Consider the following 15,613-nt stretch of genomic DNA (forward strand, 5'->3'; position numbering starts at 1 on the left):
ATAGTACAGAGCCTGCTTGGGATTCTCTCTTCCCTCTCTGTCTGTCTCTCCACTGCTCTCTCTCTCTCTCTCTTCCAAAAAAATAAACTTAAAAAAAAATTCGCACAGATAGCAAAATGTCACTGAAATTTCCACAAATGTTGGTGCTAATAAATAAGACCTATTTATATTATATTACTGGATTACATTTTTCTATTTACTTACGCAGTGATTTCAGACAAAAAAATAAGTGTTTTTCCCCCAAAGGGGGATTAGTGTTGTCATTTAGTTTTTCCTCTAAGTGACGAGCTTGACTAATTTGTCAATAATTTGTATGGCAAGTTCTAGGCACACAGCAAAAGTAGAAGAACATGTGTCTATGGAAACTCTTCAGGTCGTTCATGGTGTCTCTTCCTCTTTGGGCATTCCTGCAATCCCTCCTCCGTCTGTTCTCTGGTTTAGCCTCAAGAGGTAATGACCTCCCAGGGGAATTTTTGTTTGATGAGTCAAATGGACAAATCCTGCTGTGATGTCAAGTTACAAACAACGGCTTTCACATCTTGGACTTCACCATTTCAGACAAGACAGAAACATTCCTCAATGCCCCCAACACGCTTTGCTAGGGTTTGTAAAAGTGGAGGTACCTCTGCATGTGTACTGTTAAAGCACATCCTGCTGCATTCAGGCTTTCTGGACTATAAATGATTATTTGTGTCCCCAGCTCCTAATGCAGTCCAGTGTCTTGTCTTTCTTCCTTTCCTTAGCGACAGTTTGGGGCACAATTATATAGCATCTCATGGCTTCTAATATTTACTCCAGTTTCTTTGGAAAAAAGTAACATGAGGGCACCTGTGTAGCTCAGTCGCTTAAGCATCCAACTTCAGCTCAGGTCACGATCTCATGGTTCGTGGGTTTGAGCCCCATGTCGGACTCTGTGCCGATAGCTCAGAGCCTGAAGCCAGCTTCGGATTCTGTGTCTCCCTCTCTGTCTGCCCCTCCCCCACTCACGCTGTGTCTCTCTCTGTCTCAAAAATAAATAAATATTTTTAAAAATTTTAAAAATTTTAAAGGAAAAACAATAACAACTGTTTAACACAAAATGCACAGTAGCTGATAGTGACTGTCAAAATTTATATCACAATTGAGTTTGGATAAGATTATTTCTCATAACCCTCTATTAGAAGAATGTCTACTCAAAATTCACACATTGTATTTGATGCAAAGTGATTTTTATGTGACTTAAAATTTTTGCTTCCTATGTTACTATTGTATCAATAATTCTCAATTACCATTTGGAGATTGTATTGTAATTTCAAAGAAGAGTCCTTTGCAGGTGCTTTACAATTACTACACTTTTACTCCCATTTGGATTTGGGGGCAGATTTAATTTTAAATCTTAGTTTCATGTGTTCATTTGTTCTAACCTTCATTAATCCCACAGGTATTTATTAAGTAGTTTTATACGTGAGGCATTGTACTAAGAACTGGGGCCCTGTACATTGATTTCTTATGTAACTCTAAGCAAGATCATTACATTCCATAAGCCACAGTCTTCTCATTTGCAAAATGGGACCAATTATATTTATTCATAAGAACATGGTGAGGATTGGGGCACCTGGGTGGCTCAGTCAGTTAAGCGTCCGACTTTGGCTCAGGTCATGATCTCATGGTTCGTGGGTTCGAGCCCCACGTTGGGCTCTGTGCTGACCGCTCAGAGCCTGGAGCCTGTTTCAGATTCTCTGTCTCCTTCTCTCTCTGCCCCTCCCCTGTTCATGCTCTGTCTCTGTCACAAAAATAAATAAATATTAAAAAAAAATTAAAAGAACACGGTGAGGATTAAACGAGATCATGTACATAGGGCTTGAAAAAAATATATATGAAAATGAATATATAAACTGCTTGAACAAAAAGTAATGTAGCAACTTAAGTTGTCATCTAGTAGGTTATGTTAAATTAATTAAAAACTAGACACGTGTTTCTTATTTTCGAATTCAAAATCATTAAAGAAATGATGGTCCAGGAAAAATTCAGTATTATTGTAATATGAGTTTTCTGTCATAACATAATGTTGTTATTGCTAATGATACTATCAAGTTATGTTCTGGTCATTTTGAATGAAGAAAAATTCGTGAAACTATAGTATATTTCTTTTCATGTTATAGACTTTTGCATTACATCATCATTATTTTTTTAATTTTCTCCTTAGAGAGAATATTCAGTTAAAAATACGCCATAATAGGGGCGCCTGGGTGGCGCAGTCGGTTAAGCCTCCGACTTCAGCCAGGTCATGATCTCGCGGTCCGTGAGTTCGAGCCCCGCGTCAGGCTCTGGGCTGATGGCTCAGAGCCTGGAGCCTGCTTCCGATTCTGTGTCTCCCTCTCTCTCTGCCCCTCCCCCATTCATGCTCTGTCTCTCTCTGTCCCAAAAATAAATAAACGTTGAAAAAAATAAATTAATTAATTAAAAATACGCCATAATGTATCCACTACCCCTTCTAGCAAGGCAGCGTAACAAAATATAATGTGAAACAATCATGACAAACACACTATGTGAATTCCTTTGGTTTTCATTTCTATGCAGGCAACAGACCCTGATGCGGGAATAAATGGCCAGGTGCACTACAGTCTGGGCAACTTCAATAATCTCTTTCGCATCACATCCAACGGGAGTATTTACACAGCGGTGAAGCTTAACCGCGAGGTCAGGGACTACTACGAACTTGTCGTTGTGGCAACCGATGGGGCGGTTCACCCGCGTCACTCAACTCTGACGCTGGCCATCAAAGTGTTGGATATTGATGATAACAGTCCCGTGTTCACTAACTCAACATATACTGTCATCGTAGAAGAGAACCTGCCAGCCGGGACCACCTTCCTTCAGTTAGAGGTGGGTGGAAGACGCGTTAATTTCGTGAATTCCACATTTTAATATCTCCATTAGTGTCAGGTTGCAGATTTAGCAAATAAAAAATCAACACACCAAGTTGAATTCCAATTTCAGATAAACAGTGAGTAAATGTTTAATATAAGTGCCTCTCAGATATTACATATTGTATTTTATCTAACAACCTTACTTCAGGGATATACCAAAAATTAAGAGAAGAAAAGATACATTTGTAAGAAATCAAATAACAGCTGTTAATAATTTTTTTAATTTATAAAATTAATTTTACATATTTATTGTAAAAATTGACAACACAATAGTCTATAAAGAAGAAGTTAATAATCTCCCACTTTGTACATCCAGGATACCCAGGATTAAATTTTTATATGTATTCTGTGACATTTATCTTTGTACTCCCACAATATCAAATAAATATTTTTATATTTACATACGTGCAAATACGCATGTGTGTATGCATATATCCATGTATATATTCAAATAAGTGTTTTCATGTATGTATATATGCAAATATGTATATATGTATATATGCAGCCATGTGCATATATATCTATGTATGTATATATGTATGCATATAAATATATGCAGATATGCATGCATGAGAGTGTATGCATATATACCTATGTATGTATATGTAATCAAATAAATATTTTCATATTTACATATATGCAAATATGCATGCATGCCAGTGTGTGCATATGTATGGGTGCATGTGTATATTCGAATAAGTATTGTCACATTTTCATATATGCAAATATGCATGTATGCCAGCATATCATGTATACCTATATATATTCAAAAAATATTTTCATATTTACATGTGTAGAGATTTGCCGTATATTTTACAAAAGGGGATATCGCTGAACCCATTGTTTTTACTCTCAGTGCTCTTCAGAAGTCTAACTGTCCCGTTTTACAGTGTCCCCACATCCAAGCCTGTTTTTTCAGTCCTCAGCTACAATACTACCAGAAACTCTGGACATTCTGATTCAGTACATTCAGTTGGCCCAGAAATCATTTTAAGCAACTGCCCCTTTAATTCTGACACAGAAGGTCTACGAAGTATATTTTGGGGGGTGGAAAAAAATCTAGTCCTTCCTTGACCTGCCATCCACAACTTGAATGCTGTTAGCATGGATTTCAAGAACTTGCAGTTTTTTCATAATTCAACTCAATAAATATTTAGGCCAAAACATTAATCATTGTGAAAAAGGCAGGTGCCAACCAGGGAAAGGGCCCTATTTCTCCATTTATTCTTCTGTTCATCTATTCATTTATTCATCCATTTATTCATCAAGCATATTTTCACTGTATATTACGTGCATTTATCCTCTGCTGCACTTGAGTGATTCCAGTGTGGATAAGACAGATTTCATGCCTTCCTGGGGTTTTCAGCTGGGTGTGGCAAACAGACAAGCCAACCCTAATTGCAGTAGAGGTTCTCAATGCAAGGGGCTTAAGAAATCACAGAGAGTTTAGAAATCTAGTCTTGAGACTTAGATAGTTTCTTCCTACATTGTGAATGGAGAAGCAAGTCAGTTTTCCAAGCAGCAGAAGAGAGATTCAAAGCGTTGGAACAAATCTCTTGAAATCCTGGGGGAGAGGAGACAGAGAGATGCTAGAAAATGTATGGCTCCTTCTTCCAGTTTTCAGGAGATTGGGGTTAACCCAAAGTGGAATGGGAAACAAGAAGGATTTTAGTTAGGAAAATGACACCATAAAATGTGTGCTTTCCTCGTATCTTCTAGTCATGGTGTCAGTAACTGACCAGGGGGCCAAGACATAAGTTCCCATAGCAGGTGCGAGCATGGCTGTGTGCACCTTCCGTCACACCTCGTCTCCCCACTCCCCCCTCGCCCCATCCCATTGCCTCCACCAGAACCCTCTGCCTCTGTGCTAGTCCTGCAGGACCCACAGCTGGCACACACCATTCCCAGTTCTGAACACCTTTTAGCCGCCATGTCCCTGCGTGACTTCTATTTTAGTATTTGTTTGTTTGCTTGTTTTTCCCCCCCGGAGACATTAACCTGCAGGGCAGGATTTGTGTCTTGACTCATCTCGTGCTTTCGTGCATAATAACTACTCAATAAATGTTAATTAAATGGAGTATAATAGGGATCTTTAGAAATGTACTATAGGATCTTTGTAAGGAGCAATTAGTACTTCTATTTTCTTAGTTTCCTTATGCTCCTTTAATACTCTATTATGTGTGTGAAAAACACTCAATAAAAATTAATCCTTATTTAAAATATTATTTTTCAAGGTTATGCAATTAGCAGGAAATAATAATAATTTATGACTATATTCATCTCTTTACTGTGCTACGATTCTTTTCGTTAGTGATTTTCCAGGTTAAATAAATCTAGTAGTAAGATAAAAAGATGATAAAGAGTCATGGGACTCTGTCTCTCTGTCTCTGTTTGTCTCTCTTTCTCTCCTTCCTCTTTTTTTTAATTTTTTTTTTAATTTTTTAAATTTTTTTTTAACGTTTATTTATTTTTGAGACAGAGAGAGACAGAGCATGAACAGGGGAGGGGCAGAGAGAGAGGGAGACACAGAATCGGAAGCAGGCTGCAGGCTCTGAGCCATCAGCCCGGAGCCCGTCGCGGGGCTCGAACTCACGGACTGCGAGATCGTGACCTGAGTGAAGTCGGCCGCTTAACCGACTGAGCCACCCAGGCGCCCCTCTCCTTCCTCATTTTGATACGTTACTTAACAAAAAAAGCTTTTCTTTAAAACACGTCTTTTGATCATCATGTAATTCGTGTTGTTGTAGGTACTAACACATGACCTCCATCAGGCTTGTCGTCCTCTGGTTTGGGAACACTGCCGATATGACCGTCTTTCTGCTTGACTTGTTACAGGCCAAAGATGTTGACCTCGGAGCAAATGTGTCTTATCGGATCAGAAGCCCAGAAGTCAAGCACTTTTTTGCACTACATCCGTTTACAGGAGAACTCTCCCTCTTAAGGAGTTTGGACTATGAGTCATTTCCAGACCAGGAAGCAAGCATCACTTTTCTCGTGGAGGCCTTCGATATTTATGGAACGATGCCACCGGGCATTGCTACTGTCACAGTGATAGTGAAGGTAGGGAACACAGGTGACTCCTGGTTGCCTACTCCATTCTCTCTACGGAGTCTGTAGCACACCTGAGTGTCTGGGGCAACAGTTCCTAACACCACAGTAGTACCAGACCCAGAGCAGAGGTCATCACTGTGAAAGACCTGAGGAAAAGCCGCATTGTTTACGGTATAGAAGATACATTTGCATGAAACTCTAAATAAGAATTTTAACACTGGCTGCCTGAATGTTCCCTTAGTTCTGTATTCTCAATCTAGTTACAGTCTCTCCAGACTACAATTCAGTCCAAAGTTGACAGCACCAGGAATAATCACTTCGTCCAAATCCTCCAATTTAAAAGTTCTAAGAAGAAAAAGGGTACTGAAAAAGTAGGAGTTCGAAGGCCCAAGAACTAATTAGTTTAGTTTAGTTCACAAGCCAAGATTCTGGAACAAAATCAGCTTGGGGATCAGCTGGAACTGAGGTCAGGATGTGGCTCAGCCATGTTCAGGGTCTGTGACACTGAGGACTTTGTTAGCTGTTCCAGATTTCTCATCCCATCCATCGTAGCAATCTGTGCCAGGTGACTGCTTGAGAGACCATGGTATCTTGTCTTTGGGGATTCTAGTGATTTCTAAGGCAACACCTTTAGAAGAATACAGGAGGAGGGATTTGTCAGTTCTCAATTGTTAGTGTATGTGAAGGTCACCTGAGCCGTGGGCTCCACTGTCAGATTCCTCTGCTCCTTCCCAAAGGAGCACTTTTCCCAGGGAAAAGCATCACAGACGCTTTTCTGCAGATGGATGTTCGCTTACAGTGAGAGAATCTTAGGTTCTGAGGACGATTCCAGTTCTTGAAAGTGCTATCCATAGAGGGCTGTACATATACAAGGTTACAAAGAACACAAGTCATAAGTATGTAAGGTCATAGGCAACTTTTCTACATGTTCGTTTTTGTTTTTTTGTTTTGGGTTTTTTTTGTTTGTTTTTTACTATGCACATTTTTGTAGGGTACTGCCATGTGTAAATGGTAGAGTAAGAAATAATCCCTTTTCCTGAATTTTTGTTTGATTGTTTAACCAATAACGAATCTATACTACTGGTTTTCTTAGACAATATTACTGATATGAAAACATAGAAGATTGTTAAAGACTGTGCCAAAATATAATTAGCATGACCTTATTTACCATGTAGGTAATTGCTGTAATGTTCTTGACTGTAAGAATCTTTGGGTCTTGGTTTTGTCTTTTTGTTGCTGGGTGGATAATCTTGCGATCAGAGAGAGACACAAAAATTATTCCACTGTTCCTTCTTTACACTTGACCTAGCTTATCTGATGGAGCACACGTGATATTTCTTCCCTGGGGTCCTGCTGTCTCTTCTAAACTACACTGGGAAGGGGACACGTGTCCCTTCCACTCACAGATGCCCAGAAGCTCTCTGGAGAATTTTATTAAGGTTTGAATTTGTTCCTTCTCAGGCATCCACAATGGCTTTTTGCCTACTTCTTCCACTTTGCATCTCTCTAGCCTAAGAAAGTTATTTTATTTAGCCTAAGAAATTTAGAGATCTGTTTACAAAAGCACTTTAGGACCACGGCAGTGTTTTGGTTACAAAGATGTGTCAATAAGCCCAGAAACGAAGACCAACATGAGCCTGACCTAAGTGAACTAACCATGTGGCAGAAAGACTCTGAACCAGGTGAAAAGTTTGGGCCACGTTACCCCAGTCTACACTTGCCTGCCTCTGCGGTTTGGTGGAATTGACCACTAAAAACATTTAAAATAGCAAAATGGCCACTTATTGGCTGTTTTGAATAAAAAAGGAAGAAAAGACTTGCTGCTCATGACCATCTCCCCTGATGGGATGGCCTGCTCTCAAGATGGGTGTGGTTCATAATGGAGAGTTCTTTTTTTTTTTTAATGTTTATTTATTTTTGAGAGACATAGTACAAGCAGGGAAGGGGCAGATGCAGAATCTGAAGCAGACTCCAGGCTCTGAGCTGTCAGCACAGAGACTGATGCAGGGCTCGCACTCATGAACCGTGAGATCATGGCCTGAGCCCAAGTCGGGCTGAGCCCCGCAGGTGCCCCAATAATGGAGAGTTCTAAACCATCACAGACTCTGACCTGCCTGTTTTGCATTCAGCTTGGATTGATTTGCTTGGATTTTTTTTTTTTTTGATAGAAGTCATTGGAATCAAATGGGGTCCAAACATACCATCTAATCAAGCAAGATGTGTTCTAAGTAAGTCTCATTCTCTGTCTGGGACTGGCATCTCTAAACATGCATCTCAGGCTGCCTGACCACTCCTTTGTTTTAACACTTGGGTGTCATTTCTGGCTTCCACGTCGGCTTTCACATCGGAAAGGTTTTGCTCATCGATGGACTTGCTCCTTCAGGAATAAGAGAGCGTCGACCTAATTTTTGTTGTCTGAATTGCCTTATCTTATTTAGAGAGGTCAAACATTTTCATGGTCGGGCCTTCCTCACCTATACAAAATTATTTCTGATTTATCATACTTTAAAAACAAAACTCAGCCAACCAGTATTCAATTGTAGACATTTTCAATGCCACTTTCTTCTTTCAAGGTGATGCAAGCATAATAACATTTGCAGAACATTTCCCCAAATGCAGGCTGACACTCGCCTGTCTCTCTTCTGATCACTCAGGTCTCAGAAGATCACAAAAAGCTTTAAAACTCTATTGAGTAATATTAGGGCCCATAGGAAAATATCATGCTTGTCCGTTTTGAAGGGAAGAATGGAGTACAATTCTCACTTCTCCACAAATGCAGGTCTTTATGAAGCATACAGATTTTTTGTTTTTTTACTTGCAGTGTGACAAGCTCTTTTGCCGGTGACATAATTGCGTAGTATTTGCTAAGAGATATTGCTACCCAAAACAGTCACCACAGGGAAAGCATCATGAAGATCTCTCTTTGAAAATGGGAAGAAACATAATTTTCTTTTGTAAAGAAGAAGAAGGGGGAAAAAGATCCAACGCTTAATATTTACTCCATCAAACTTATTTAAAATTGGAGCGAGGATGGGAAATTGAAGCGATGCTTGGAAGAAAAAGTAGAATTTTATCACAGATACCTGCAGAGTGCTTTCTGAGTCATCCAGAACAAAACCAATGGTGATCATACAATTAATATGTATTTTTTGTTGCAAAGTTTTTGTAGGAAACTGATATATACAACCTTCTTCGTTGTATCTTGATTGAATATAACTGAAAAATGGACTACATAATAGTTAAATTAGATGATGTGAGTAAAACTCTGAAAAATAAAACTAAAATTCTATACAGTTTAAAGTGAAAAACCCAGAGAAAAATATACCCTTACAAATGGAGTTGTGCTATCATACAGAAAGTACACACAAAGAAAAGGTCTGTCTTCTATAATGAGCCAAAAGATGAAGACCAGTCAGAAAAGTGGGCGTAGGTGATTTGGCTCTGTGATGCTGGGCATCCCTGAAAGGCCTATGGAGGCTCTTCTAGGACGAACGATGACATAAGTCCTCTGCTGATTATAACTCAGCTGGCATGACTGCAGGGGGAGGGCAGGGGGAGGCGGCCCTTCTGTGGAGGCAGGAGACTTGGCTCTCCAGTGTGTTTGCCTGTGTTGCAGATGCAGGTGTGGGAGGAGGGCAGGGGAACTGGAAGGGCCAGACGTGAAGTAACATCCACAAGGACCAAGGCTGCTGGGGGATGCAGTGAGCCCTGGAAGATGGGGCTAACATTTTCATCTTTCAGAGGTGTTTCCTCTCCAGGAGGAAGATAGATGTCCCTGTCCCCGTAGAATCATAGGGAAGGGATTGCTTTTCCAGATGAAACTCAATGCCTGTTACAAAGGGGCGCTTGTCACACCACAGACCCCTGACGGCTGGTGATGTGCCGCTGATGCTCCATGGTCACGGCACTGGTAGAGTCCTAGTTTTCATCCTCTCAGACGAGTCGTGCTTTAACAGACCGGGAGATGGTCCAGAACTCAAACAAATGAGAACCTTGGCACAGTTCAGGATTTATAGCATCCTCCTTCCCTTTCTCTGGAGGGAGACAGTTGAATAAAGGATGATTTCAATGAACCAGCTAGGGGGGTATGGCCATGCTAATCCAGCGATCGTTATTTTTTTTTACCACTGCTGACCTTTCCCTCAGGGTTGGTTGAACTGGAGAAAATACTTGTTTTGGACTATGGCCTTCGGATATTTTCCTTTATTCCGCTCTGCATTATCATATTCTTATTAGTGTGTTCTTTCTAAGATACTCACTGCCAAGTTTAAAGAATGTGGATATATCAGGAAGAGCATGCCATGGGGCTGAGCCAGATGGTTTTTTAAAGTATCTGTTATTCTAGAGTTTTACGACTCGGATGTAACGTACTTCCTCTAGATAAGCAAACCAGAGGAAACAAATAAAAAGGTGCTTGCCCAGACTTAACAATAGTTTCTCACAAGTAGAAGTGATTCCTATTTCTGTGGGTCCCTGTCATGGCTCCCCAGATACCACCCAGTGATTTGTGGGAGTCCCAGGGAGGTGCCTTCCTTGTGTACACAATTATGTTCTCTTACTCCTCAGTGATTCTTTCATTCTCCTTTTTACCGGAAGTCTCCAAATCTGAACTGCCTCTCTGTGGGGCAGTAGATGCTGATAAGCCTGTTGATAGCAGTTACCGCTATGATCTCCCCCTGTGCCTGGCCACCCTCGAGGTGGCTACTGTCTCCATCCTGATGAGTTGGCTACCACAGACTTGTGGGCACTCTCAATGCATCAGAATTCTCAACAGATTCTCTGAAACCTCTCATTCATTCACCAAAGTCATAGAGTGTTCCAAACAGAGTGTGCGCCTTTAATATTTCGCTGTCTTTGGGATCTCTCAGGATGTATTTCCTAGAGCATGAGCTGCTCCAGATGGTAATGGGTCTCATATACAAAGAATTTCATAGGCAAATGGATTTGGGAAATACTGCTGTGCACAGAAGTAAACAGAGGTCTCCACGGTAGACCTTCATGTGGGTCTTCATAATGTGAACATCAAGAAAATAAAAAGTAATTTCCCACATTTTCCATAGCTGATTATGGAATTTTTTGTTTGCTTGTTTGTTTATAAAGCTTCTGATAGGATTAATTTTCCAAAAAACGAAATCTGGGGACAAATTTATTGGGTTTTAATGAAAATAACTCTAGGGTTAAATATTGAGGAAGTTTTTTTTTTAAGTGTACAAATTCAACTCCTACAAGTCTCGCTCTCTTTTTTTTTTTATACCAACAAACGAAAACAAACTTTATAAATAATTATAAAAATTATATTCAGGGAAATAGATTAGCATTTTGCATGTTTAGAAGCTTAGCAGGCTGCCAAGATAACAGTAGAGTTATTGTATTATAAGACATTTTAAACTGTAAAATACTTTTGAACAGAGATCTTTAAAAAGTTGTATGTAGATTTTTTTGTAATGAAAATCCTACCCAAATCGTCTTACATGTATATAATCTTCTGACGACTTGACCCACTCCCTTTCTCCTCTCCTCCAAATCTCAGAATGACTCTTCCAGGGTCTGGAAAGCCAGCACGAAGTCATGGGTCTGTCCGTCACCAGCTGGATCACCATGAGCAACCTGACCTCTCTAAGCCTGGGTTTCTTTATACATAGAACAGAAATGCCAATAGCTAACATATTTTAGACAAATGAGATGAGTAATTTAACAGACCTGGCATGATGCCTGACTCACAGTAATTGTGCATACACGTAATTGTTGTGCACATCAGAGACAGAGAAAGCCTGGACGGGGCGTTACAGTTAGAGGGGATCTGCTCAAAGATTTGAGCTCAGGATATACACAAACATATTCTTCCAATTGCCCTGAGCCTGCTGGCTTGGAAAACAACTCAAAACGTCATCAGCTCCCTGCTCCCTACATTACCATTCCCAAACTGCGAGACCAGATGGAAATGGGGTTACAGTTTGAAGCTGTGGGTTCATCAGCCTTGCCCAGGGCTGTGCTCCCCTGCTGGAGTCATCCATCTAGAAGGAAGGTTCCACCTGCCGGCGGGCGTGAGGGAGGGAGCATTTGCTAAAGTAGCAGGCGCGTCCTGGGTTCAGTTCAACTCCTCATTGCCTACTTTCCTCACATCATTGTACTTCCTTCTCATAACAATCAGGACACTCAGCAGTATCCTTTCATCTTTGCTGTCTGCTCCTACCCGGCAGCTCAGTGCCAGCAGGTCCTGCTCCTGTCTTGGTGGCAGTATCGTCCCCAACAACGAAAGTAATGCCTAACACCCAGGGGGGCCCCGTCAGTATTTGTGACACTGAGCACCACTGCATCTGCATCAGGGTATGCAGCCCCCCAAGAATCCCGAATAGCCACATACTCAGAAATAAAACCAGAATGAAAACCAACTTAGGCCTCTAGGACAGAAACTGCCAGGACAAGTTTTGACCCAAAAATAGAGGAAAAAATGATGTATATTTACAATTTTTGTTTAGGAGAAGCCCCTGCAAAAGAGGACAGAACAACACAAGATTGTTTGGCTGGAAATGGGTTCTCTGTGCAGAACCACAAGAGAAGGGAGGGAAGTCACGGAAGGCAGCTAAGCCCAGAAACAGCAAACGCAAGGTGTCCGGCCGTGGACAACAGACCCGGAAGGGGCAGAGGACAAGTTAACCGTGCCTTGTGCCAAGAAAGACAGGCGTCAGCTTCCTGAGCTCCACAGCTTTTAGGAGGGGCAGGCAGCAAACGGTTGTAGGTGCACAGTGCTGAGCCAGGCAGGGCTGCGGCAGCGGGGAGGGGAGCCCTTCCAGTGGCTGGCCTGGCCCGTCCCTGTCCCTTGTGGGGCATGCAGGGGGAGCTGAGGCTGACGTCTGGCATCTGCTATCTTTTCATCCTTTTCAAAAAGATGGTCGAGGGCACCTGGGTGGCTCAATCCATTGAGCATCCAACTTTGGCTCAGGTCATGATCTCACGGTTCATGAGTTCAAGCCCCACCTCGGACTCTGTGCTGACAGTGCAGAGCCTGCTTGGGATTCTCTCTCTCTCTCTCTCTCTCTCTCTCTGCCCCTCCCCTGCTTATGTTCTCTCTCTTTATCAAAAAAACAAAAACAAAAAAACAAATAACTTTGAGAAAAATAAAGTTAAAAAAAATAAAAAGATGATTGGAATATATACATTTAGTACTCTTCTATCTGGAAAAATCTCTTACGGAGAACAGTTCTTACCCATGATTCCAGAAAATCAAGACTTTTTTTGTCATCTCTTTCTTTACTTTTTCGTAGCAAACCTGTCATTAATTTGCACTCTCCCAACAAGTTCCTGTTTTCCTGGGATGCTCATTTAAAAAGATTCCTTAATCTGTGCTGTGGTCCGACAAAGTATAAAGGGTTTCTGTGATTATTTTAGGCTTTCATTTAGAAATAAATAAATGGAACTCATATTTTCTTCTTTCTAGCTCGCTTCAGGTGCAGTTTTCTTTGTTTGATATATGGAAACAAATTATAAAGTGACTAGTGCATTTTTTTTTCCTAAGAAGGTCATAGAGTTGTTCTCGATGAGAACTGTGTCAACATTCAGAATACTCTTTAGAAACATGAGCAGTAATTTCATCCAGACCCACAAGAACTGTAACCCCAGAGCGCACACTATTCCGGGTCTTAAAACTGTTAACAAGAAGACAGAAGGAAGGTCTGCTTCTTTTTTGCCAATACTACCCTCTAGTGGAAAATGGGCAAGAGAAAAGAGGTTGTCTTTGAAGAGTGGAACTTGTCCTTAATTTGCTGCATAACAGAGTATTTGCACAGAAGCAGATTTATGTACATTCTGCGTCAGACATCCCTGGAGCATAAATATAATGAACTATTGATTAGGCTTGTTGGCATTGCATTTCAATAAATTTTCTCATCTGAAATAATGCATTGTGCAAGAACGTCTTAGCTACAATAGAAGATTGTAACCCCAAAATGTGTACAGTGTGCTATAAAAAGAAATGCTGCTATAGTAGCCGTATTGATTTCTTGCTCACTCTGTCAAAGGCCAGCAAACTGAAGTAGGAGAGGAGCCCGTCTTTTAAAGGCCTTCAGTTTATTTACCGCCTTAGGTTTGTGCCTAATCAGTTTGAGGCCAGATTATAAAAAAATATCTACTCCGCCTTCAGAGGTGAATCTAGTGAATACTTTTCCAGAAAAAAAGGAAAGGGGGGGCGGTCACCGTACTCAGTGCTGTTAGCAGCTATATGACATAACTGGAAAGCCATATCCCTCTTTTTTCCCCCTGAAGAATCAAATTATCCAAAAGCATCTTGTACCATTAAGGTTTGAAGTGTCCTTTGAGATGAAAAAAAAGAAGACAATTTATAGGAACATATTGAATTCATGTCACTCAGTAAATGTGACTCCCAATGGGTTTGGGAACTCATGGAAAAAAATACTGGTGTTGGGCTCCTTCTGATCTCCAGGAGTTACAACTAAGGGTTGCAGAAGGATTCATTTCCACCCCGTTAGTTCAAGATGCACTCGTTAAATTAATTGGAACTCTTGAAGAGAGCAGGGGAAAGTGTGCATGCAAATGTTTTACATATTTACCCCCCCCCCGCCTAGAAATTCAAGATCAGTACCCACACCACCCTCATTACCAAGACTGAGTGCTCTCAGACTCATGTTCTTGTTCAGATTCTAAAGGTCATAATTTATAAAGGAAGCCTTTTGTTGTTGTTGTCCATGGACAGTTATGGATACTATCTGTGAAGCAGAGGAAATGATATTTTTACTTTTGCTTACTGTTGAAAATCTCTTATCCCTTATTAAAGTCTGCACGTTTTTCATATTTACAACTCAGAAGTCAACTCTACTGTGAACAGAAAAACAAGGCTCCATTTGATTGTAAAAGATAATTATCCCGACCTCTTTGCAAAGAGAGGTGTTTATAATCAGTTAATTAGTGAGTTTCCAATTTACATTGTGCAGGGAAATTGTTGTATCACAGCAGATACGAAAGACTATGTATGACAATTTTCTTCCTTCGTTTTTAATAGCAAGTGAGAAGAAGATGACTTGGGGAGTAAGATAATTAACACGTTGAGCTTTAGGTTCAACTGTGTCTCACCCAAAGTACCCAGAACAACGCAGGGTGTAATTATTCTAAAATAAGTAAATTTAAGAAATACAAATCATCCATCTTAATAAGCATTATTTTTGAAGAAAAAATGATATGCAGTCCTCCATAAAAGATAACATGGTGAGGAAACAAAAGGGTCAGCTCTCAAGGGACCACACTTAGTAATCTGGCTGTGCGAAATAAGTAGATTAATTTAGGCAAAGTCACTACCTAGCCACAGAATCAGTCTTTACCTGTCCAGTGGCAGTTCGGTAACGTGAAGTCAGGGCCATTAGTTTTGTGCATCACCACAGTATCCCCAGTGCCTAGCCTTGAGTCGTAAAAGTGGAGGAACTTGATAAATTTTGTTTAATGAGTGACCCTGCATGAATAAGAATGTACTCATGTCACCGAATTGTAGACAGAAAAAGGACAGCTAGAAATTAGTTTGAAAAAATCTTCAGTAAATTACCATTGCTTTCTGTCTATAGGAACATCTAATTCTATGTGCCGTTCTTATAGGGTACTACAGGGAAAACATTCCTTAATCCTCTTACTTCAGTAAAAATGGAAGA

The 15,613-nt window shown here is 40.6% G+C and overlaps 1 protein-coding gene across 8 annotated transcripts in view; it reads left to right on the forward strand.

The window, feature by feature from the left end:
- The window catches only part of PCDH15 (protocadherin related 15), a 1,549,353-nt gene that overhangs the window by 1,342,633 nt on the left and 191,107 nt on the right, over positions 1-15,613 (forward strand). For all 8 annotated transcript variants that reach the window (XM_045040943.1, XM_045040941.1, XM_045040940.1 and 5 more), the window contains 2 exons: positions 2,560-2,865; positions 5,745-5,969. In XM_045040943.1, the coding sequence (XP_044896878.1) occupies positions 2,560-2,865; positions 5,745-5,969 (531 nt within the window). The remainder of the gene's footprint in view (positions 1-2,559; positions 2,866-5,744; positions 5,970-15,613) is intronic.

This window comes from Felis catus, chromosome D2 (assembly GCF_018350175.1).
Source record: "Felis catus isolate Fca126 chromosome D2, F.catus_Fca126_mat1.0, whole genome shotgun sequence".
Taxonomy (NCBI): Eukaryota; Metazoa; Chordata; class Mammalia; order Carnivora; family Felidae; genus Felis; species Felis catus.